Below are 25,642 nucleotides of genomic sequence, written 5' to 3'. Positions count from 1 at the left end.
GGTGGATTTTTCTTTAGCAGCATGGGAATGGGTTTGACAACAACTGCTGAAGAATGCCAAGATTTCCATACCCTTGCTCTTGCTGTCAGTCAGTGGAAAGGGAAAAGTTGGCACAATGAGTCAATGCCAGCATTTGGCTGCTACAAAGTCTTAAGGCAGGGGTTGACATCCTAAGGCCCATGGGCCACAAGTGCCCCATGGGGGTCGTTTAACTGACCCACGAGCTGCCCCCGAACCGAGCTGCGTGCTCGGTGAATCCCCACACGCTGTGCTAAACCAGTGCCATGCAGGGACTCACTTCCACAGCGCCAGAACTCGTGTCTGCGCAGACGCCAGAAATCGTGGGTGGGTGCATGATCCAGTCCACAGAGGCATCTCCGCTGACGTGAACAAGCCCAGGCGAGGTAAACCTTGCCGACCTCTGTCTTAAGGGATGTCAAGCAGGAGAGACAGACAGGATGGAGGAAAGCAGACTATGACCAAACATACCATAGTTACTGTGACCATATGCAGAATGTTCATTGGCTTAAGTGTGGTTTGTACGATAAGCCATGGTTTCAAATACATGTTCTTATACTGCAGCTGACATACACCCTTGTGGTCTAACCATGGAAACAGGTGCATAAAGAACAGTGAGATCGGATTTCATTTACTATCCCCCCCCCAATAATACAAACATATGCCTAATATAATGGAACCAGATCTTTCAAGTTTAAATACTTTATGTATAAGACTAAGTGAATATATTTCCCCCCCCCCAATCTTTTGTTGCGGTCTGGTGTTACAACATTGCCTGAAAAAATGTACATTTGAGGTTTGGTGGCCACATGCAAAAGAGCTTATTGGACAGTGTGTGTGTCATTGACTTACCAGGAAAAAGGTTAGGGGTTGATGGGCTGCAACTATACTACTAGAGAAACAAAATACAATTCTGACGTGTGTCATTTCCTAGTATGCTGGTTGCTGACACATTACAGTGCTGAAAATTATTATTGTTTCCTGTTTCTCCTGATATTTACAGGATGTAGACTTAAAAGTGAGCCAGGAACGTTTGGAACACTGTTACGTTATAGAAGATGAAGACTCAGAATCTCAAGAGGAGGAAGAGGGTAAAAGCGACCAGGTGGATTGGAAAGAGAAGCTGAGTCCAGTTTCCAGCTCTTCGGTGAGTCTCATAAAAGTTGTATTGGGCCATATACGGTTACATTCTACTCAGAATAGACCCATTGAAATCAAGAGTCTTTTGGTAGTCTTGCCTATTAAGGTCAATGGTTTTATACTGAGTATGACTCACATTGAATTCAGTCAATTGCCCGGGATCCTAAGTTGCTCATCCATTCATGTATGATGGCGGAGATGCTCACCAAGTCCCCTGCCTCATATCCCACACCATATCCCAAGGGTCCTCAAGCTCCCTGGGGTAGATTTTCAGGGGGCTGTAGAAAGAAGGGGGAGGAAGGAAAGTCTCTTTCCATAAACAAGACTTCTGTTCCATTCACAGGAGGAAAATTAGAACCCCAGCCATCAATATTAGTGTTTTTGAAAACCGATTCAAATATTGATTTATTCATGGCAAGTCTTTATGAACATTTTTGAAATGTATATATTCGCAAATATCATTGTGGGAATAACCTGTCATGTCTTAAAAGATATTGTTAACTTCTTGCTGCACCAGTTACATGGTTATTATTTTCCCCAACCCCAAAGTTGGGGTCCGCTCTTTTCTCTTTAACATCTCTGAATATTTTTTTTTAAGTTGATGTGGTTTTGCTTTAAATCATAAAACAGCTCTAGTATCAAAAGACTCCGGTTCTGACCATTATAAACAATGAATTTATGAAAGCATGTTCAGATAACTGCTGTTTACTAAAAAGTTTTACAATGTGGCATTTAAAAAAACACACACAAAAAAACCATGGAAGTGGTGGCAGCTTGTAATTATCAAACTATTAGGGCAAGTAGTACCACTTCCTCTGTAGCTGCATGAAAATCTAATGGAATGGTGAGCCTTAACTGCTAGTCAGGGATCAGCAAGGTTTACCTCGCCTGGGCTGGTTCACTCCAGCGGAGATCCCTCTGTGGACTGGATTGCAGATGCGCGTGAGTGTGCGCACCTGCGATTTCCAGCGTCTGCACAGATGCGGATTTCTGGCGCCGCAGAAGTGAGTCCCCACGCAGCGCTGGTTTAGCACATTGCGTGGGGGCTCACCAAGCGGGCGGCTCATGGGCCGGTTAAATGACCCCCGTGGGCAGCATGTGGCCCATGAGTCTTAGGTTGCCGAACCCTGTGCTAGATGGAAGACAGCAGCCCAGATCTGGGGTCCTGTTGTAAGCTTTTAATTGGCTGTCACGTGAACTCCTGGTTGTCTGAATCCACTCTCTGTATGCAGCGAACAACATCTCAGAATGTGCTATCCTATAGTGCTTCTTCACAGATGTACTGCTGGCCAGTTAACTTGGTATGAAGATAGCATGCTTTGTTGTTTACAAATGTTACTGTCACTCAGCGACATGCATATTTGCTTAATACATTTTATATACTACCTGTCAGCCAGTTGGTTCCTAGGGCAGTTGAGAACAGGATAAAGGGGTTGCCAGCCTCTTTGAGGCCCCTGGGCACATTTAGAATTTTGCAGCTGTATACATCTCCTGTGGCTTGAAGTGGTGTCTTTTTCCTGATCCCTCTTACAATCCTAATTACAACTTTCCATTAACAATGGATAAATGTCTATTAATTGTGAGTTTTTTTGGGGGTGTGGGGTTTACAACAGGCTTACAGAAGCACTACTGGTTCTGCTTTCCCACTGGAAGGTTATTTTCCACTGCCAGCATCACTGACTGAAAATACATTGGAAGTGCTGCAATTTGCACATAAGCTTGTAAACTATCTCAAAGTTGGAAGCATGCTTCTACAATAACCCAGTTAAAGCAACTCTTTCAGATCCTGATCTTGTCAGAAATGCTGCGACTCAACTGCACCATTTTTCCCTTTACTATTTACTTCCAAAAAGTGTGATTTGCAGAAGTAGAATCTGAAGAATTGTTTTAAAACCATTTCCCCGATTTCTACAGCTCCATTCTAGGTGTTATGACAGAAGACTCTGATTACACCATGGAAGCTAAAGTAGTAAGCTGAACCTGTAGTAAATGAAGTGTAGCAAGTGACTTAGGGGTGCATTCATTTTTCCTCAATTTGACTAAAGGGTTCCACGTGGCACACCTTTCCAAGGGTGCATGCCAGTGGTAGGTGGAACAAATGTGACACTTTGCTTTCAGCTGTTGACTACATTTCAGTCAGGCAAGATCACTCAAGAGCAGGGTAAGACAGGGTGTGTGACCTGGTGAGAGTCATGAGGGTCAAATGGAAAAGCCCTGGAGGGCCTCAATTTGCCCCAGGCCCTGAGGCTCCTCAGCCCTGATTTAGAAAATACCTGTGGTGTCCTATAAGGCTCATCATAATCACCTGTGCTGTTAATCTTATGTGTGGAATTGTTAAAATGATAACTCTCCTGCCTTTGGACAGCACATTCAACAACATGCTGCCCTCCAAGTCTGTACAGTGGTGCCTCGCAAGACGAAAAGAATCCGTTCTGTGATTCTCTTCGTCTAGCGGTTTTTTCATCTTGCGAAGCAAGCCCATTGACGGATTAGCGCTATTAGCGGCTTATCTGCTGATCGGATCAGCTGATAAGCGGCTTAGTGGCTTAGAAAAAGGGGGGAAAGGGGAAAAAAACCAGCAGGAACTTGCAAGACATTGTCGTCTTGCGAAGCAAGCCCATAGGAAATTCGTTTTGCGAAGCACCTCCAAAACGGAAAACTCTTTCGTCTAGCGAGTTTTCCGTCTTGCGAGGCACCACTGTATTTTATTAACGTAAGCACCCAGCAGAAACTGTATCTATTCTAAACCAAAGTTTGGATAGTAGGGGAAGGTGTGTAGATATTTCTAAATAGATGCAAGTATGTGAGGAACTACCTAGCTAGGGCAAACAGCTGAAGATGCTTTCATTTAATATACCGGTAATCATAGAGGTAGAAGGGACCCTGAGGGGATCATCTAGTCCAACCCCCTTCATTGAAGGAATATGCAGCTCTCCCTTATGAGGATTGAACCTGCAACCTTTGCATTCTCAGCACCACTCTCTAGCCAGGATGATGGGCCCAATGTTCAAGATGTTAGTTTTGAACCTTTTCAAGCTCTTCTTGCATGCCTCAGTATATCTTTCCCTACATTACCTCCACCCCAATGTCTGTTGGATAAGCTCATAAGAATTCTGCCTTTAAAAATGGAGAAGACAAGGTGTGGGCTGTGAAACTCGTGCCTCTATGCTGCAATTTTTAGGGAAACAATTCAAGCTGCTCCTGTTTCAGCGGAGGTGGGTAGTGGTGGTTTTCCAGTTTGTATTGCAGTAGATAGCAGACAAACAAGCTACTGCATCTTACTGGGTTCTTTTTGATGTTTTCCTCAATACTCTTTCAGGCTGCCATTTTTAGTGATCACACTCTATCTGTAACAGCTGGTATTTGCAGAAAGCATTCTCTGTGTTTAAAGTATTGTGGGGGAGGGGGAAATAACACATTTTAAATTATACAAAGGGCTGCTGTTGAACTGGCTAGAAACTATTTAACCACAGGGAGAGTTGCAAGGTTTCAACATAACATAGAAAACATTTTCATTTTGCTCCCTCTTTTAGGAACACTGGTTGGGAAATACTATGCCCATTATCAACAGCAGAGGTATGAACCTGTCAAACTTCCACAATACAGATAATCTGACTCAGGCTATTAGCCGTGATGTTAGTCTTCATGATGCTACAATGATGAAATCAGACCACAATACTATAGTAAATGCAGAGAAAAGGAATTTGGAGATATTGGAGACTCTGTCATTAACCGATTCTCACACATCGTTAATGAATGGTGTCAACATGCTTGGGGTTTTTGCATCTGATAATTGTACGAATCTAACAAACCAGGATTTGTTCTTGAGCCTGGATGGACATGGATTTGAAGCTTCCTGTTTCTTTGAAGAACGGGATTCTGATTCTGGACTGTCTTTGGATTTAAATCATAGCAATTCATCCCTTGCTTTTACCTGTGACAGTGACGCTGAATCTGCCACCTATGATGATTTAGCTGTAGAAGGCTGCTGCGTAGAATACAGCAAATGTTACCACAGAGATTATCAAAGCAATTATGATCTCAGTGCAGAATTGTTTGTAGATGTGTTGCACGATCACACGTACAGCCAAATCCCACAACAGCTGGCACCCTGTGCGCCAGAAGACTATTACTTCATGTGGCCAGAGAAATCCAATAAAGCCAGAAGTAGAAATGGAGATAACACAGGAAAAAACCAAAGCCGTGATGAATACCGCGCAGAAGCCCTGAGAATTCCATTCTCTGTAAATGATATTGTGACTCTGCCTGTCGATTCCTTCAATAGCATGTTATCAAAATACTACTTGACAGATAACCAGCTATCACTCATACGTGACATAAGGCGGAGAGGGAAAAACAAAGTCGCTGCTCAAAACTGCCGCAAGCGTAAACTAGATGCAATTATGAACCTGGAAGATCAGGTGTGTCACCTTCAAGCACAAAAGGAAAAGCTCAAGAAGGAAAAAGCCCAGTGCAATAGATCAATTAGCAATATAAAACAAAAACTAAATGATCTTTATTGGGACATTTTGAGTAGATTAAGAGATGACCAAGGAAGACCTGTTAACCCAAGCCAATACTCTCTACAGTGTTGTAAAAACGGCAGTGTTTTGGTTGTACCTGGAAAAGCCATCAAACTGGAACTGGAAAAAAAATAATCCAACCAAAAAAATGGCTAGATAGAAAATATTTCTCTTTAGCTACTGAAATGGAAAGGGATGTTTCTTAATTATTCTTAAATACTGTGACATTCACAGTTAGTTTACACAGGGAAAAATAAAGTTTGGTAAGGATCTACTTTGATTATCCACATTATCAAAATATTTTTAAGACTTCTATACAAAAAAACCAAATAACTAAAATTGTGTACTATAAACGAAATGTCCAAGCTCTAGGTCTGTAAACACAGGCCTAATAGAATCAGTTCTTAACTGAAGATTTCTCTTCATCTGAATAAATTATTAGTTAAACCATATTGCATAATTTATTCAGCTTTGCTAATCATGGGGGGGAGGCAGAGTTCTTGCAACTTAAAACTTCATTCTTTCATAGCCAGAACCAGGCAAGTTTAAATGCTGAAAAGGGAATTGTTATCTTTTATTTATTTTTATTCCTAAACTTATCTACCGCTTGATTACTCACAATCCGAAGTGGTGTACATAAAAAAATCCACAAGCAATAAAATTACCATAAGACCAAAACACTTCCTAAAAATGCGTTAGAACAAGGTCTGAAGAACGTGCCTGACGTTTCTCAAGGAAGATGCCAGCCTAATCTGTTGCGATTTCCGCATGCTTGTGCCCACTTCACAAAATACAACTTCCAGTAGTTACAAGCCATGCATCCAAACCACCAGCAAAGACTCTCCCCAAGAACTCAGTGATTGGGCTGGGTTATAATGGATCCGATAGTGTTTAAGAGATCCTACAACTATGTTGTTAAGGGCCTTGTAAATTGTCAGAGCTGTGAGCTTGGCCTGGAAACATTGGCAGCAATTTCAGTGGAAACTGGTATCAATAGCTGCTGACAGACAGAGATGGAGCAGAGCTATCCATTCCCACAAACCTACTTTTGATACAGATCTTCCCTCAGGGCGATCAAGGCCGATTCAGTTCCACAACCATTGCTGCCCACATCAAGGCACATAAATGTAAATCAGTCCCATAAAATTATGTGAAGGTGCTGCATTGGACACACAAACTTCTACACCTTTGGCACTACGGAGCAGTGGTGTTACCTTTGAAGTGCTGGACAAACTGCTTAGTGTTCAGAGAACCACCCACCACTTCTGGTAGCTAGTCTCTAGATCACCTGCAGTAACAACTCAAGGACACAATGTTGGCTGTGAAGTAGTTCTTTGCAGTCTTCACTGCCACTTGGTAGACAAAACTTTGTGACCTTACAAGTGTTTGATCAGCTTTGAAGTGTTTTCCATCATCTGTGCTCCAGTTGTGTCCCAGCCTTTCATTGCCTGCAGCTCCTCAGCGAACCGAGGAGCAGTGCAGACCCTGGGAATGAATACCCCCATTACACAATGAGACCAGGGTCTCAAGAGGATCACTGGCTCGATCCACTGGAAAATCCCCAGAGCAGTCAGGAACCCATTTTGTTCCCTTAGTCTCCACAGATGCACCATCCAAATGGCTTCCCCACATTTGCAATGTTGAGGTTGCTGCCAAAAGTCCAAACTTCACCAGAAAGTAATCTGACCATGACAGGGGGGCTAGGGACCACACTTGTATACAATCCTTCTACCCGCTACGTGCAAATACTAAATCATGGGTAAGTCCTGTGAATAACATATTCCCCCCCTCCCTGTTGACACCTTGTCAAACAGGTTTTTGAAACTCTGTACTAACCTGCTAATCTGGTTTGATGAGGTAGTTATTTGAATGTATGCATCATGATGGTGTCTTGTCAGTCCAAGCCTATCTTTGCATAGTCTTAACCATTTATTTAGGTTCTTGTGTTACTGCCTGCACCATCCTATTAATTTTTACTCAGAAATCTGTGTTGAAAAGGGTTTATGCTCAGGAAAGTATATTTGGGATTGCTGTCTTGATTTGTGTCTAGTACCAAATATTATACTTGCAGTGTTCTGGAAAACAAATGCAGCCCTATCAATGCATAGAAATGGAAAGTAATCAATAGGATTTGCTTTCCTGCAATTTTACAAGCAAAACAGCAAATTAATTGCCACATGAAATGTAAAATGACCACTTAATTGAACACATTGAAATGCAAGTAGAGCTTGCACTTTATAGAATTTTGAATGGACCCTGTTAGCATTTGAATGGTCTAAATTATAAACTTTAAATTTATAACTTATTTAAATCAATATTTTGTATTTTTACCTTTGTACAGTAGTATAAAGTGTTTGTTTGCTTATTGTTGTCATTATTAATGATTTCAGATACTGTTACAATTACTTTATTTTGGAGGAACATGCCAATGAGCTTCTGCAATATAACCAGCCATGCATTACACAGTACACCTGGTAGCAGAGTCCTGAAATAGAAACTTTTCACTCTACAAGTGCTGCGTTAAATTCAGCTCCCTATTTACAATCAACAAGCATGTATGCTTCAAAATAATGAGTGTAACAAATAGTAGAGTAGGTTAACTCTTCCAACACCATGCTCATGCAAAGTTTCTTAAATTTAACACACCTTAAGTACACTTTGATTTTGTTTTTGAAGAGGGCCAGAGTATTGCCCTTAACCACAAAAATAAGACATGCCCTTTTGAATAAATCCTAGCTCAGATATGCAGGAATATTCAGAGAGAGATCATATGTAGCTTTAAAGAAAACCACGGGCTTTACTGCAAGATATAGTGTTAAAAACAAGATTCACAGAGGCAATGTCTTTTTAATGATTTTTTCCAACATTGTGTCAGTGCTTAAGAACTATTTAAAACGACATTCAAATGACGTTCTAGTTGTTTGAAGGTGTTTCTGTGCAAGGTTCAGTAGATCCATGAGCATGTTTAGGTCACACTGGGGAATGGGGTGCAGAAAAGGGGTTGACCCGCTTAACCAAATACTTCTGCAGATATTGATATTGTACCCACAGTATATTGATACCTCCCTCTTACTTGGACACCCAAATTGGATCTAGCCAACAAGATACCATAAAATATGCTGTGTGTTCCCTCAAAGAGTTCCTATCTTCTAGATTAAAGTGTCATGCAGTAGTAGGGTTTATATTTTAACTGTATGAAATGTTAAAATGTTATCAGACTAGAAATATTTTTGTATAAAAGTTTATTATCACTTATAAAAAATATGACACAGTATTTGCTCTTAAAACATTAATTTTGATTTCCTATTCAGGCTGAATTCTAAGAACAGGTGCTACTATAGTTTTATATATTTTAAAAAGCATTACAACAGGCTGCACTAATATTAATTTAACCTGAAAATGTTTTATAAAACCAGCAAAACCATCTATTTTGTGATGAGCATAGAAAAATCTTATTTCTTGAATTTTCTGTGGTTGACCACTTCTTCATTAGTTACCTGCAGCTGGCACCTTCCTGCCAAAGAAAAAGAAAGTATCTGAAGAAGTTTATCATGTATGCTTCTTTGTATCACCTACAGGAAAACTTCAGCAAATGGCTATAATCCAGATGAGGCAAGTCAAGACCTTTTAGTGTACATATTGTACCAGAGACAAACTTTAAACGACAAATATTTGCACTGAAAAAGCTGTGGCTGGTATGCCTATGACTACAACAGCAGAATTAAACAATATGCTACTCTTTAAATTGCAGCAACAATACATAGCAAACAATGGCAAAGGAACCTGGCATTTAACACATCTTCAACAAATATGCAACAAAAACAAATTAGCATCCTAGCCAATTCATTTAGCAAGTCATAAAAATTCCACCTCGTGTATTATTTTCTTGTATACAACTATCATGCGAGAATGGGTGCTCTAAACCAATGAGTAAAATTATTCCTACATTTTAAGTTCCACAGTAAGTATCTTCAGACAACACAGTAGACAATTTTCATAGATAAGATTTCAGCTGCCCTGAATACCTAAGAGTTCACCATTTTCCTTTAGAGTATTTTTTAAAAAAATGAAGGATAAAAACATGAAATTGTACCATGTAAGTGAGCTGCAACATACCATTTTAACTAACCATAGCAGGGATGGGACCCTTGCAAAGTTTTAATGGACACTTGGCTGGTTCATTTGCTCAGCAGGTCTATTGCTTGTCCATGGTGCATAAAGCTAGATTCCAGCAGGGGGAAAGATAGGTTAAGCAGCTGAAGTTAAAATAAATGAAAATATAATAGCAAAAACAAAAACCCACATCCCAAGAAACAAACAAAAACAGTAATCTTAAATTTTTCAACCACAATTGTTAACTTGGTTCATTGCTATGTTAAACTAGATAATATACCACTATACTGAAACAGTACACTGTCATATAGTATTAGTTTCTTGTTTTTGGAATATTAAGAAAGGAAAAGTAAATAAGATCTTACCTAAAGAAGTTTAACTGAAGCTTAGAACTATTTTGCTCTACACCCTCAGCTCTCGTTGGCATCCTTATAAAACTACTGTAGTTAAAGCTCTGCAGAAGTACAGCACAGCTTTTTAAGACTGGCTGAACTTAGTGCCGTTCTCAAGAGTTCTCTTGCACTAGACCTGTGTCCCTGGAAGAGTACCTCGCTGGGGATATTTCCTTTCCTTGCCATTGAAGAAGCAGCATCTAAAAGATCTAAAAAGGTGTTTCTCCTTGCAGAGATATCCCTTAAGTTATCTAGGTATTTTAAACCTGGTGATTTACAGAAAACATTATCTGACCACATTTACATGTACAACAATGACTTTGTAGTATTTGTGGGACCTTCTACTACCCACTCCTTGCCTTAATTTACAACGTATTTTAAATAAATCTAAGATTACACAACATTTCCTTTAGAATTATTTTATTAAATCATAAATGTACAACAGCTTCTTAACTCTACACACGCACTTAAATTTTTAAAAGGAAAACGTTATGTCTTATTACACCATGATCCTGGCTAATAGCTTTTCAAAACTTTGAGAAAATTCTTTAAAAAAGGTTTCACATGTCACCTGAAACTTACAAATTTAACATTATCAAAGGAATGCTTCTACACTCTTACAAAGACCACTAGAAAGAAACAACAATTAAAAAGCTAAGAAACTGTCTCAAAGGCATTTTTACAATCCTTCCTCCACAGTAAGGTATGTTATTAAATAATCCAATCCATTCACAAAATGGCTCTCTGCATCTGCTCTGGTGTCTTCTGCCATATCACTGCATATTTATGCATGACTGAGATAAGTTTCCTTAACAATGTTATTCGAAAACCTGAAGCTGTTCTTTTACCTCTGGGCTCATCCTCTCCTATTTATACAGTGAAGCCTGTTTCAACAGAAGTAAAGAGTAAAAAAATAGGTTATGAAGTTATCCATCTACCCAATTTCTTTTTTAAAGGAAAGATAATATCCTAAAAAGCTTTTACCCCTGCAGCTAAAGTCAAGAAACACTGCAATTTTAGCATTTTAAAAATGTACACTCACCCATGAAAAGCTTACAGAAGATCAGTAACGGCTCCGCCCTCCATATCCCCCACTTCCTCCACTTCCTCCAGGACCATAGTTTCCTGTATTGTTAAAATGGAAAGCATAAAATTAACACAATTGAACAGCCATTCTCAAGCTTCATCAAAATCTTACTTTTAAACTGCAATCACCCAAAATACTCAATTCTACAACAGTCGATTAGTGCTCTCAGCATCTTGCAATCAAAACTGACATCAAAGTAGATCACCAGATCTAATTAAATCTAACAAATGCAACTTTTAAAGTACATTCCTGTCTTAGAACTGCGTCAACAGGGGGAAGTGGTAGCTGCCCTTTTTAAAAGGAGACAGAGATCAATCTGTACAACATGTATGCCAGGCTTTCACAAGCTGATCCACTCCCACTTGTTTTGGAATACAAGTCCCAGTAGCCCAGGCCAGTATGGCTAATTATAGGGGATGGGGGAAGTTGTAGTTTAAAGATGGGGGAAGCTGGTAGTTGGCAAATGGCAAAAGAGATTCCTCAGAATTCTGCTACAATTTGGAATGACCACAACTAGGCCTCCAGAAAGGGTTGTGCAGGTAGAAATAGGTTTGATTCTTAATTGCTGGGTCACCAGGGGCAGTCCACTTCAATTGCAAGTTACCTCTTGACTTTCTACTATGTATGAACAGCTTTCACGCCTACTGGGAAAAATAAAGCACTATAATAAGAGTGGGTTGCAGGGTGCAAACCCTCCCACCATCTCAACATTATGTAAGCCCAGCCATCACTCACCGGTGTGCTACTAGGAAAAGATAGCAATGACCCTCTTCCTCTCCTAAAGGCAAATCCAGGATTTGTGGGAAGGGGGGGTAGATACTTTTCTATTTCACTTTTCGTATTACCTCCACCATATGGTCCTCCCATGTTCCTGCTTCCACCAAAATTTCCACTCTTCATTGGACCATAGTTTGAGGGCTGTTGGTTGTAGTTTCCAAAATCATTGTAATTTCCTCCTCCATAATTGCCTGAATCAATAAAAAGTTTATGCTGAATAATCAAAATGCTAGCTTTGAATATAGAATGTCACAAAAAACATGCCTTCGACTTATATATAATGTTACTGGCCATCACATGGACTGCATTTTTAAAAAAATACTCTACTATCAGCCTTTAGATCAGCTGTGATAAACACATTTTTAGACCTTGTAGTTATCAAACACCTCAGAACACCCTTTTGTGTTCCAGTTTCAAGAGCAATGTATTTTTATCTTGCCTTTCAGGCAAGTATTATCCCCCACAGCACCCGAAATGTTTTAATAAAGACATACTCCGTCACCACAAATACTTTTGAATTCCCACCACAAGAGAGGACTAAAGCTAAGGCCCAGTGTTCTAATTCCTTCCAACATTACCTCCTCCGTAGTTGTCATAGCCACCTCCATAGCCCCCACCCTGGTTGCCATATCCAGGTCCTCCACCACCATATCCTCCTCTTCCTCCGCCATAACCAGGACTGCCTCCAAAATTGCCACCTATTGTAAAACAAGTCACAGTAAACATACAGAAAAACATGCGGCTTATATCAGAGTTGAACTTATATTTCATATAGAGTATTATGGCCACAACCATATCCTTTTAAATAAAGAATATGTAGCAGATTTTGAATTTTTCTTGGAAACAGATTTTTATACCACACGATTCTCCTCCATAAAGCAATGTGTCACATAGTGTTGGGGCTGCTGCTTGACAAAAAGCTAATCAACAGAAACATCAATATATGCTGCTATCCTGCAAGTGACTTGATACAATTTTACTCATGTAATTGCACTTTGCAATAATAAAATCATGCGCATGTCTTGAAATCAAACCATAAAGCCACATCTGGTGCTTACAAATGCACATGGCTTTGCAAGTGCTGATAATCAACAATGCTGCCAAGGTGCAATACACACACTTATGTGGAAGCCTCGTGGGCCTTATTAGGTCTGGAGGCCAAAGGTCCTCCATCACTGATTTGGAGGAATGATTTGGTTCCAAAAGAAAACTATTTGAATTACAGCATATATATATATGGTTGACAATGGATTATGAGCATATGATAGCAATTACATTGATTTTGAGTATTTTTAAACCCGACTGGACCATAAAGAAAATTTGATTGCTTATACCATTTCCACTAGAGCACACAGACATGTCTTCCTAAGCAAATTAAAGAGACTAACCTCCTGGTCCCCCGCCATATCCATTATATCCATCACCAAATCCACGACCGCCTCCATAGCCATCTGTTAAAAATAAAGTTTTTCCTATTAGTTTACCTAGTGCAAAAAATGAAAACATTAATGGTTGCTGGTCATATCATATTCACATAAGGAAAAGGAAGACTACCGTAACAGTGTTCTTATTTTTATGGAACTCCGGGACATAAAAACTTTAACAGATTAGTCTACATGGGCTTATTTAGTGCTTTGCAAAGATCACTGATGAACTGACTTACCAGATCCACCTCTGAAGTTACTTCCAGGTCCAGGTCCAAAGTTTCCACCACCTCCACGCGAGTCTCCGAAGCCAAAGTTACCTAAAAGTGTTCATCAGCTTAAGTTAACTACAGTACTATTTCCAAAATATCTAATGTAAATACGATGCAATTTGCAAACATACCTCCTCGTCCACTCCTTGAGCTCTGAACCTCTTGCATTTCTTGTCTAGATAAAGCTTTTCTTACTTCTGCATTATGACCATTGATAGTATGGTATTTCTGCACTGTTCACAAAAGATGGTGGGGGAAAATAAACAAATGATACAACCTTCAATCTAATCCCTCACAGCAGTTTCAGTTCAAAATTAGAGAAAACATTAATGAAGACTGCAACACTGGCGAAATTCAATTTTATACACTTTCTACACTAGTACAAAATGTAAACCTGCTCCAGAAATAATTCTATGTATGTCTACTCAGAAATCCCACTCTTCATTGATGCTTACTCCCAGAAAAAAAAAGATTGCAGCCAGGCTTCTACATTTTTGTTCAGTGTGCTTCCCAAGGTTGAAATAGCCACTGCCTTCTGGAGAAGTTGCAGCTGCAGATGTGGACAGTAATCATCCTAGCAGTTGTGTGGAGATCCTTGCCACTCCCAATCTCTGGGCTTCAAAGTTAGAGGTTGTTTGGCCCAGAATAAAAGGGAAATGATGAGATTACTTGCTCAATATGCATCCTTTTCCTGCTAGAGGCAGGAGAGCCCAGTTCTAGTTTGTTGTTCAGCACGCAGTGAATACCTTCAACAAGAAAGGTGTGCGTGGTCCCCATGACACCTTCCTGCAGGAAAGTGGAAGATGTTCTTGCCACTGCTCAGCAGAAGAGATCCAAATACCTCTGCCATATCACAATCTGGCAAGCAACACTGATTACTTGGCTACCAAGGCCACCTTAAAACAGTGGCAACCATTTTCTTGCACAGTATAAACTTGGTATGCAATTTACATATATGCATGTAAGAAGAAATGGCAGCCTGCAGTGGTTACACTACATCCTGAAATGACTTGCTTGCTGATACAGTGATATAGAACCAGGCCCAAACATGGGTACATAAAATATGTAACAGTGACAAAGATTGTTAATAGTATTTACTTACATACAATTTTATCCACTGGATCATGGTCATCAAAAGTTACAAATCCAAAGCCCCTCTTTTTACCAGATTGTCTGTCTGTAATTATTTCAATTGTGTCGATTTTTCCATATTCCGAGAAGTAGTCTCTAAGGTGATGTTCCTCAGTATCTTCTTTAATTCCACCAACAAACAATTTTTTCACAGTTACATGAGCTCCAGGTTTTCCAGATTCCTTGAAAAATAAGTTTAGCAAAACTGCCTAGTTAATTGTTGGTCAAACAGAAAACAAAACAAAACCCTGAATTTCTAGTTGCTGGTGTTAATGAATAACTAAAAATGTGAAAACTGTCAATTTCCATTTCTGCTGCATTAAATAAACATCAGAAAATTTTAATAATAGTGTAGGAAACCGACACCTTAGTCAGTATGAGTTGGGTTATTTTTATTGCTTTATTTCGGGAACGTTTCAGCAGTTGTCTTTTTCTGTTATCGCTATGACCTATAATTTTGGCAAGTGTAACATTCATAAACACTATAAGAATGCTCAGATCACTTCATGTACATTAGCATGTTGCAATGCTGAGAACAATCCTGTAAAATTGTTTATTATCCCCATATATTGGGGTTTGAGTGGCTTGAGTTCACAGCAGAGGCAAGACTTGAACTAGGAGTTTCCCCACTTATAACAGTTTGAGGCAATATGCCATGCCAACACTCAGTTTCTACCATCAAATATATTAACTTTAGATCCCTGGCTTTTGTTATACGATCACAGAATTGAAAGGAACTCTGAGGATAATCTAGTCCAGGTCACTGCAGCGCAGGAATATGCAGCTGCCCCATCCAGAGGTCAAACATGCAAACCTTGGCATTATGAACACCATGCTGTAATCAACTGAGTTTTTTCCTCAGCTGCATGCTGCCAACATTCAATGAACTGCTTGAGACCTGCCACAGAAAAGTCACTGCATGAAATCCATACCTCAGCACAGGTTAAGGAAGTATTGCTAAATGGGTCTAGCCCACTGAGCATGTACGTCCTCCAAGTTGCAGTATTTTACATGCAGCAGCAAAAACATTTTCTGAACAATATAAACTTGTCTGCTTTAAGAGACACAGATAAGAGATAAAAATATCTCAAATTTAAAACAGAACAAAACTTACCTCCCTGGCTACAGCTCTTTTCGGCTCAACTACTCTTCCATCAATGGAATGAGGTCTGGCAGCCATTGCTGCATCAACTTCAGCCATGGAAGAGAATGTTACAAAACCAAATCCTCGTGAGCGTTTGCTTGCAGGGTCTCTCATAACCTACAAGATGAAGGTTGTGCATTTCAACTATTAAGTTCTAAATTACAATTATTGCCACACGCATTTTGCTATCAGCAATAATTCTGTTTAGCAATTACTTTTCTAAGCAGTTGCTAAGAAGAAATACAACTGTACCCTAAAGAATGTAGTTTAAGAATTGAAGTCTGAACAAATAACTGAGGAAAAGAATTTGGAAACTATCAAAGGCTGTCAGCGAATAGTACTGCTGCTAACAGGGATTGCTAATCTGTAGCTCTCCATGTTACTGGACTTAAACTCTCTTCAACTCCAGCTAGCATGGTCAATGGTCAGGGATAATGCAAATTGTAGTTTAACAATATCTGGAAGGCCACAGGTTCCTCATCCCTTGACCAACATATATTCTAAGTTATACACAATATATTTCATGAAAAAGGAATTATAGGCTTCATAAAGTGATGATTGAATGTTTCAATTTTCTGATTTTAAAAATCACAATCTATGTTAATCAATGGCTAAATCAGGAAAGCTTACTGACATTAACCTGTCACTACCCGAAAATACCATTTTCTATTTGTGTTATTAAGAGAGATTCTAGACTGAAAGCTAAAAATAGTATACAAGCACCTGAAATAAAAATAGTATACAAGTATCTGAAATCTTAATCTCAGAAAAGATGCAATTGTTCTCATGGGTGATCGATGTCTATTAACCATTGAAGAGTGTATCTCACATTTCAGCACAAAGGAAACAGAAGTCTGCTCTTCTAAACAAATCTGAAGACAGTTATGGCTGCTAATGAACCAAACATGGTTTCATCCTGCATCCTGTCTTCCAGTGCATCTGGGTTCAAAGAGGACCAGACTAGCAACCAGAATATATTGCCTATTTTTTCCAGATTAATTTCCCCCCATACCCAAAGCTACTTAAAATCAAAAAGATTAATGCACACAACTTACCACACAATCCGTTAACTTTCCCCATTGCTCATAGTAGTTTCTCAAACTTTCTTCTGTGGTTTCGAAGCTTAAGCCACCAATGAATAGTTTGCGGAACTGCTCTTTTTCCCTCTAATTGAAAGGAAAGAAAAAATAGTAATATAGCATACAATTTCTTCCTAAACACATACTAGATTTTATATATCCAACAATAACTGAGACACTATCTTTTCTATTTGGGTCAAGCACTTCAGTTGGAAAAATATAAAAAATACATAATCTAGGTTTTATGTTTGCCAGGAAACAACTGAGAAAAGCCTTTTTGAACTTGATGCCTACCAAAGAAACACAGGATTTAATACAAACTGGAAAATAGTCGTAGCTAATCTTTTTGATTCTTTACAGCAGGGAGAGGATGTTGAGCTGAGAATCGTGCAAGATTTTCCAGATATGTGAACCTATAGACCTCACAATTTAACATCCTGATAATATGGCTTCAAGCACTGATCAGTATGTACTCTAAGACTCAGAAATTGTACTCTGGAACACACACTCTATGTCATTTGTGGCAAATAAAAACCTCCTCAAAACCAACCAGGTGAACTCTAACAATGTACAGTGGTACCTTGGTTATCAAATGCCTTGGTACTCAAACAACTTGGAACCCAAACACTGCAAACTGGGAAGTAAGTAAGTTCCGGTTTGCGAACTTGCCAGTTTCTTCTCTACTCTTTTTCAAAGTCTGCAACATAGTTGCACATTACAAACTTCTACAAATGGTATTGTGTTTCTATGTATGCTAGTCCAACAATAATTATATGGATATTTAGTATACGACAAACTGTTAGTTCAGGGGCTCTTTCTATCCCACTTGAGAGGGCAATACAGTGGTGCCTCGCAAGACGAAAATAATCCGTTCTGCGAGTTTCTTCGTCTTGCAGATTTTTTAGTCTTGCGAAGCACGGATGCACCCTGGTACTGTATTATAATGGGATAGCGGGCAAAGCACAAAGCGGGTCGCTCCCCAGCAGGAGGAGTTTCCCCAGCCTGGAGGATCTGTTGCCGGGAAGAGGCAAAGACACCCCCTCCCACCTCCCCACGAAAACAGCCCCCCTTCCTCTGTCGCCAAGCCTTGCCGCGTCTTCGCTCCGCCAAACCGCGTCCCACATCAAAGCCCCAGCCCGCTCCTCTCCCTCTCTCTCCACGAGGTGCCAAAGGAAGTTCGAGCCCAGGAACCGAGGGCGGACGCACGAAGCGCCCGGCGCGGACTCTCCCTTGCTCCCCCCGTTACCTTGCGCCACGCCGTCGGGCTCCCCACAGTCTTGGCAGCTGCTCCCGGCTTCTTCCCACCCCCACCAAAGACGCCTTCGCGGCGGCCCAAGCGCAGTGGATGCCTCCTCCTCCTCCTTTGTCCCGCCTCCTCCTGCCTTCGCGCAGTTAGGGCAAAATGGAGCAGCCACGTGGGGAGGGGGGAGAGAGAGAGAGAGGGGCAGAGGCGGCGCAGAGACCCAGCCAGATCCGCTGGATCCCAGCCCACCTGCCTCCTCTGTGCCCTCTCCAGAAGAGGATCCCTCTGGAAAAGGTAGGTCGCTCCCTCGCTGCCAGCCCAGTTCCCACTTCAAAAGGAAACAAACTCGCAAGATGTTTCGTCTTGCGAAGCAAGCCCATAGGGAATTTCGTCTTACGAAGCACCTCAAAAACGGCAAAACCCTTTCGTCTTGTGAGTTTTTCGTCTTCTGAGGCATTCGTCTTGCGGGACACCACTGTGTGGTGAAGAACAAGCAGTCACAAGATGGACCAAGCTTGTTTTTTCCAGCTCTGGAGGCTAAGACCAGAACCCAAAGAAATGGATTCAAGTTACAAAAAAGGAGATTCTGACTAAACATCAGGAAGAACTGAGAACAAGAGTAGTTGATAACCGACTCACACAAGAGGTGGTGGACTCTTCTTCCCTAGATGTTTTTAAGCAGATGTTGATTGCTATCTGTCCTGTATGATTTAGTTGCAGGGGGTTGGACTAGATGACCCTTGTGGTTCCTTCCAACTCTACAATTCAGTGATTCTAAGAGGCTGCCATAATCAACTGGCAATTACTGACATCACTATTTACTTACATATGATCCCTCTTGATAATTGCCATACTTTTTGACACAGTAATTTCCTTGTGGCATAGAGTTCCATAGTTCAGCTTCCCTCAAGTCAAAAGCACTGACTCTGGAGGTGACATGCCCTAGCATTCCCATTTTAGGCAGAATTTGCTAATCTAGAATCTCTAAAACAGAGCCACATTAGTTTGTTTCTCCTGGCCCCAAAAAAGATGCCTCTCAAAGTATTCATCTATCCATCAGTTTGTAGAGAATAGTATTGTTATTTCATTACTTCTTGCTCTATAAACCTTTACTTCCTCCAACACTAGCTTCCTTCTCTAATCACCATGCTGTCTATTCCCAAATTAATAAATATTACCCCACTCTTCTTTCATTTCCAGGCCATCTTTACTCAATTCAGGGAGGTGATTAATGTCTTCTTGTGAAAGCGGGTGGTCCCTACCTGCTTCAAGGAAGCAGTGGTAAGACCGCTCCTTAATATGCCCTCCCTGGATTCAGAAAATCTAAGTAATTACTGGCCAGCTACAAATAGCCCCTTCTTGGGCAAGGTTCTTGAGTTAGTGGTTGCAGACCAGATCCTGGCACTCTTGGAGGAAATTGATTTTCCAGATTCATCTCAATCAGCATTTAGGCCCACTTTCAGCAAAGAAATTCCTTTTTTTGCCCTGTATGATCTCTGTTAAGATAGGAGATATGCATCCCTGTTAATTCGCCTTCACCTCTCAAGTGGCTTTCAGTACCATCAACCATGGTATCCTTGAGCGAAAGTCCAGGATGGGGGTAACTCGCACCGATTTGCAGTGGTTCTGGTCGTACTTGGATGGTAATTTCTAAAAGGTTATGCTTGGGGAGAGAGCTCTTCAGCCCCATTGAGCCTTCAATGTGGGGTTCCTTGGGGTTCAATTTTATCCCCTATACTGTTTTATAAACATCTACAGAACATGAAACTGCTGAGTGGGGTCATCCAGAGCTTTGTAGTACATTGCCAGCAATATGCTGCTGGCGCAGCGTCAAGGACTGACTCTTGCCTAAGAACCAACCTAAGCCCTACAATAACATCTCAGGCCCTTCTTTGTGTGCCTCCTCCATGAGGTCATAGAATCATGCAACTATAGAGTTGGAAGGGATCCCAGGGGTAATCTCATCCAATCTCCTGCAATGCAGGAAATTGCAGCTAAACAATCTCTGACAGAGGACCACCGAACCATTCTTTGAAAACTTCCCATCTTTTGAAGGGTGGCAACACAAGAATAGACCATGGTTCCCCATTTGTGGTATTCTCTCCCCAATGAGGCTCGCCTGGTGCCTTCATTACATATCTTTAGGCACCAGGCCAAAACAATTCTATGTAACCAGGCATTTGGCTGATTGAACATTCCATGGCCTTTTAAATGTGTTTTGTATGAAGGTTATTTATTTGTTTTTATTCTTGTTTGATTATGTACATTGTGCTCTGGTTTTGTATTGTTATGCTGTGAACTGCCTATGATTGTCAGATGAAGGGCCATATACAAATTTAAAATAAACTTCCTCCACCTACATGGGTACATGCACACAGGGCAGCTGTCCAGTTCCTAAAGCCAGTACAGTCATACCTCAGGATAAATATGCTTCAGGCTAAGTATTTTCGGGTTGTGCTCTGCAGCGACCTGGAAGTAACAGAGCATGTTCCTTCCGGGTTTTGCCGCTCGTGCATGCACACTGTCAAAATGACGTCACACGCATGCGGCGAAACACACCTGGTGCATCTTACCTTCTATTCAGGATGCATCCCGAGGTACCACTGTATGTTATTCTGAGATAGAGTGAAGCGTTCTTCTAACCCAGTGCTTCCCAACCTTTTTTGGGCAAAGGCACACTTGTTTCATGAAAAAAATCTCGAGGCACACCACCATTACAGCCCCGTGACGTCAGCGCGCAGCGTCACGCCGGGAGGGACATGAATTGCTAGCAAATTACATAATCACCTCCTTGAGGACTGGCTCATCTTCTCCGAAGGCAGAACCCCATTAATTAACAGCACAGACTCACACCATAGCCAAGACGAGGGGGGAAAACCTCAGTCATGCACAGTCATGCACATGTGGGGGCTAAATGAGGACGAAGACCGGGCAAAGAGCAGGGTTCAAATCACCCCACCTGGCCAGGACAATCCCTGGGTGCTCCATTGGGCCACTCGCCTGACTCACCTCGCAGGGCTGTTGTTGCAAGGATAACACGGGGAGAACCACGCGCGCCCCCGGGAGCTCCTTGGAGGAGAAAGCGGGCGATGAATGCAATGCACAAAATATATGAGAGGTGACCATGTTTTGCAGTTGAGGGGCCCCCGCCAGCCTCCGCTTCCAACACCCGGCGCAACGACGCCGAAGTTTCCCCCCGGGCTCGGCTCGGGGAGCAGCGCTGCTCCCCCCCGGCTCCCCTTCGCCCTCCCAGCTCTCTCTGCCGCCCACTGGGGACCCCCCTCACCTGCCAAGTCCGGAGCGCCGGTGGAGGTTGCATGCATGCATGCAGGGCGCCGCGTTGCCATTGCATTGCACTGCACTCCATGCAATGCCTGCACACATGCATTGCCTTGCACGCCCGCCAAGGGGTCTCCCCGTGGTCCGATGCGTCCCCTCCGGCGCGGATGCAGCATTGCAAAAATAACCCCCCCCGACGCAGCCCTACCTGGGGGGCAGCCTCCGCCGCTCTGCCTCCGCGGGGATCCCCAGGCTCCATCCTGCCGCCCGATCTCCGCGGGGGCGCAGGCAGGCTGCACGGGGTCTGCGCGGAAGAGCCCCTGCCCGCCCGGCCGCCGCTGCGCTCATTCCATGGCCGGGAGAAGAGCGCTTCAAACAAAACGCCCGGCCCGCCAGGCCACGCTGGGAAACGTAGTTCACGCACCCCGCGCAGGCGCGGAGCCCAAGGGCGAGGGGACTACGGATCCCGGCAGCCCCCACGCCAGGGACGGAGGGGGAGAGGCCGGGTGCAGGGATGGAGGGACGGGTGGGCGAACGAGTGAGTGAGTGGCAGCCGCCAAGCCTTGGCCGAGAGCCAGGAAGGGCCTCCCCGGAGGAGGAGGAGGGAGGCGCAGAGCGGGAGGGAGGAAGGGAACCCCAGGGGTCATCTAGTGACGGCGCCCCAATCGAAAATTTGACTTTTTAAAAAAAATCTTTCGAATTTTTTAATTTTTCCCGCGGCACACCAGGAAACACTGTTCTAACCAAAAGCTTCTGGAGAGGCTTCCTAACTCATAACTTGGGGGGGGGGCATGCTTAGAGGAACCAAGAATGCACAGGAACATCCCAGAGGTGCTTTTTTTCCTCTCTCAATCCCAATACAACTGCCCATTTTGCCTCCTGCCTTCCAATTTTTCTCCTCCCCTCACACTTGGCCAGCCACATTGATATCTATTTACTCTTTCCTCCCTTCTACCTGCTGCCACTGTGCACATGGGGACCTGCTGTTGAGAAAAAGTGGATGTATGAGAAGGCACTGACCAGCTCCTTGAAAGGAGGCTGAGGCCCATCAATAATCCATGTCCACAGCTTGATAAATATACTGTTGTTGTTTTTTGCCACCACTACCCAAATTTAGGGCACAGAAATGTGCATAAGAACACCATAGCCAAGAATTAGGATACAAGCAGAAGATTGCCTGTATATCAGTTTTCCAGAGCACAGTACTGTATTCTCCACACAGTATTCCTCAGCAGAAAACAAAATTTGAAATGAAAATTTTCAGATTGTGAGGAAAATAGTTCTATTTTATATGTATGTTTCTTCCTGAGAGCCCTGTTGAGCATAAGCCATTTTAAAACAGCAACCATGTTTAATTCATACTAAAATAAATCATAACTATAGTGGAAAAGTTGGCATAAAATAAGGGATGATAATTTCAACAAATTTGTAGGCCAAATAACCAACTGAGCAGAAAAACAGCATTAAGGTCAGCCCCATATCTTTTTCACAAAATGTGGACCATTTTCAGTTCTCAGTGTGTTTCAAAGACCCCATAAGCAAGAAAACTTTTATTACTTTTAAGATAACTGTGTTTTTCATACTTTTAAAGCTTTACCACACTTTGGTTTTACAACATAATAGAAGTTGACAAAATATTCTAGACTGATCGGAAAATAAAGGAGTTAGGTTGCATCTTCTATGTATTCCCCACATTTACTCCCCAAAAAGCATGTTTATCGACTTGCTCTCAAGTCTAACAGGGTTGAGAAACAAGGGTTGTCCAAGCAGTTTGTGGGTCAGACCTAGAAAGGTCGCCATGGGGATTTAACATTACTACTGACTCAAACCAACAGCAGTCTGGAATTACTTTAATTAAGAAATGTAGCCCTGTACCTAATAACTGCAACTAATGCCACTGGATATTAGCAGGGAGTGTGCACTACTGACCAACCCCTACCTTTTAAGATTCTACTACACTCCCGAAAATACTATTTAAAAAGTTCCCGAGGCAAACTAACGCTATTCGTTAAGTGCGATAAGGCCCCGCGCTTCGCTGCGTTTAAGCCTTCAAGCCCCAAAGGTTCAAGGAAGTAAGCGGCAACGTGTCTGCTGAGGCAAAGTCTTTTGATTTATCGACTTTAACATAACGATCTGAAACACCTGATGAGGAAGGCAGATGCGAGTTTATAAGCCTGGCTCACCCTTCAAGAACTTAAGAATGCCATAGGGTTGGCTGCTCCTCCGCCTCTCCAGCGAGGATGGCTCCGCCATGTGACGGCTCCGAGAACCCGAGGTGCACAGCGGGCTGAGAGAAAATGGCGCCGAGCACCACCGGGAGGGGGCTCGTTCCCAGAAGGCCAAGAAAGGCTACAGCATTCCGCTCTACTGCGCACGCGCGCTCCCCCCTCCCCATCAGATTAGGGAGGAGGGCGAGGGAACCCGCCTTTTGTCTTTACTCGCTCCTTCACTTCGTACGCTTTCGCTCCCTTTCCGTATTATACATACGGCTCAGTCCTTTTCCAGTAGACTGGAAATGAAAAAAAACTACTGACCTCCATAATTCTCCCTAGTCCTATGTGGGGAGATCCCTAACTTGTCGAAACTACTTAGCCGCCACAGCCTCCCCCCGCCTCCTCAAGGGCTGCCGTCCCTTCCAGAACCTTCCACACTAACGTCTTCAGTAGCAGGCGACAAGCGCCGCCAACTGCGCCACCAAGTGTTTTCCAGTTAACGGACTCTGCGTCATCTCAAGTATCTACGCTACTGGCGTATTGTGCCGCAGTTAGTCCCCGCGCTAGTCAGCACCACTACACCGCAATCCCTTCCACGCAAACTGACTAACACCCGAGCTTTAGGTTTCCCCCGCTAACGTAACGGAGCTACGTGCTTTGCGTAACGCGGTTGGAGAATGCGATCCCGTCTTTCTGGTAATGGCGGACCTCATTCTTACGTAGTTAAAAATTCAAGCATCCTTGCCGCCCCAGGGTTTTTTCTTTTAAATACGCGAAACCACAAAATTGGCGCGACGTAACGGGGCAGAAAGTAATAACGAATCGAGCACTCTTCCACAGTGTACTGCTTTTTGCTTAAACCATCGTTAACCTGAGGTAACGCAAAACCGTTTAACATGGCGAGAGATGTTTTTGAAAGGGACATCCAAAATGCGCATCGTCATCTCCAGCGAGGCCATCGACTGTTTCCGGCGACGTCCGGCTTTGGCCGAAGAGCGCCGAAGAGTACTCGAACCTCGAAAAAGCACCTTCGATAATTTCCGGAAAGAGCCGAAAGCAACAAAAGCCCACCCATTGCTGTAGTCCGGAAATTGCCGAAGATGCACGAAGACTAATAATCGCGCCAAAAAAAATGGGGAGTATAATTAACCAAGGCCCCATCCACCCCGCTTTCTATATCAGCTTAACTAGCACTAACCTAGCGGCGCAAACGGTATGTAAGAGTGCGCTTTCTCCTTCCGCCCCCTCAAGCGCTTCCTTTGTAGCTTGTGGAAAATAAAAGCCCTGTCATTAATGGTATTCAAATTCAGTGCTGTATTATATAGGTCCTGGCAAAAATATCTTCCGTGAGCGAGCGGCTGACGGCACCCGCCATTAGGCGCCTCCTGAGCCCCTTCAAAAAACAACCCATGGGACCAAATCTAGCCCCTTTTCCCAGCACCCGCCATTTACACCCCACCCCCGCTCTCTCTCTAGCGCCTTGGCTTTCCAGGAGGCTCGCCCGCCCCCCCCCCAACCCCATAAGGACACAATGAGTGTAAAAAGGTCGGCCATTACTGAGCCACGCCGTCCGTTACCTCACTCACCCAGTCGCTCTCCCGGTCTCCGCGAGGCATTTTCGGCCGGTTGAGGAAGCAAAGAAAAGCAAGGGAGGAGACGAAAGGGTCTTTTTAAAAAAATTAAAAATCGCTGCGGTCTTTTTTCTGAGGCGAGCCCCCCCCCCCCTCAGCAGGCAGGCAGGCAAGCAGGCGCGGTGACGGCGGCGGCGGCGGCAGCAGCAATGGAAGTGTGTGAAGCGGCTAACGAC

The 25,642-nt window shown here is 42.7% G+C and overlaps 2 protein-coding genes across 5 annotated transcripts in view; one reads left to right on the top strand and one right to left on the bottom strand.

Annotated features, from left to right (window-relative positions):
- Positions 1 to 8,955, top strand: part of NFE2L3 (NFE2 like bZIP transcription factor 3) — a gene marked incomplete at its 5' end in the record, with an annotated part of 22,353 nt that extends 13,398 nt beyond the window's left edge. The window contains 3 exons of the mRNA XM_082194070.1: positions 1,022 to 1,165; positions 2,772 to 2,855; positions 4,692 to 8,955. Of these exons, the coding sequence (XP_082050196.1) occupies positions 1,022 to 1,165; positions 2,772 to 2,855; positions 4,692 to 5,816 (1,353 nt within the window). The 3' untranslated portion in view covers positions 5,817 to 8,955. The remainder of the gene's footprint in view (positions 1 to 1,021; positions 1,166 to 2,771; positions 2,856 to 4,691) is intronic.
- Positions 8,907 to 25,642, bottom strand: HNRNPA2B1 (heterogeneous nuclear ribonucleoprotein A2/B1). Of its 4 annotated transcripts, XR_014212497.1 has the most exons (12): positions 25,413 to 25,642; positions 17,077 to 17,187; positions 15,992 to 16,138; positions 14,849 to 15,059; positions 13,878 to 13,979; positions 13,714 to 13,794; positions 13,439 to 13,501; positions 12,629 to 12,748; positions 12,119 to 12,241; positions 11,229 to 11,311; positions 9,798 to 9,902; positions 8,907 to 9,195 (listed from the first exon to the last, which is right to left on the bottom strand). XR_014212497.1 is itself a non-coding variant. In XM_082193530.1 (11 exons), exons 1-10 carry the CDS (start codon positions 25,449 to 25,451, stop codon positions 11,250 to 11,252), a joined length of 1,059 nt encoding a protein of 352 aa, XP_082049656.1. In that variant the 5' UTR covers positions 25,452 to 25,642; the 3' UTR covers positions 8,907 to 9,902; positions 11,229 to 11,249. The 4 variants fall into 4 exon arrangements, 3 of the variants coding, with proteins under 3 accessions (XP_082049656.1, XP_082049655.1, XP_082049657.1); XM_082193530.1 differs by having other exon boundaries at positions 8,907 to 9,902; XM_082193529.1 differs by lacking the exons at positions 8,907 to 9,195; positions 9,798 to 9,902 and adding an exon at positions 10,590 to 11,070.

Source organism: Podarcis vaucheri (assembly GCF_965113315.1).
Source record: "Podarcis vaucheri genome assembly, chromosome: 12".
Lineage (NCBI taxonomy): Eukaryota > Metazoa > Chordata > Lepidosauria > Squamata > Lacertidae > Podarcis > Podarcis vaucheri.
Note: the sequence above shows the minus strand (reverse complement) of the source record. Positions and strands in the feature narration are given on the sequence as shown.

Bases quoted from the DNA above. Each gene is read 5' to 3' on its own strand.
- HNRNPA2B1 (XM_082193530.1), bottom strand. From the start codon at position 25,451: ATGCCTCGCGGAGACCGGGAGAGCGACTGGGTGAGTGAG. The intron at 17,188-25,412 runs GTAACGGACGGC...CCTTTCAATTAG, and splicing joins AGAGCGACTGGGTGAGTGAG to AGGGAAAAAGAGCAGTTCCG. The intron at 12,749-13,438 runs GTTAGTCTCTTT...GTTTTACAATAG, and splicing joins ATATGGCGGGGGACCAGGAG to GTGGCAATTTTGGAGGCAGT.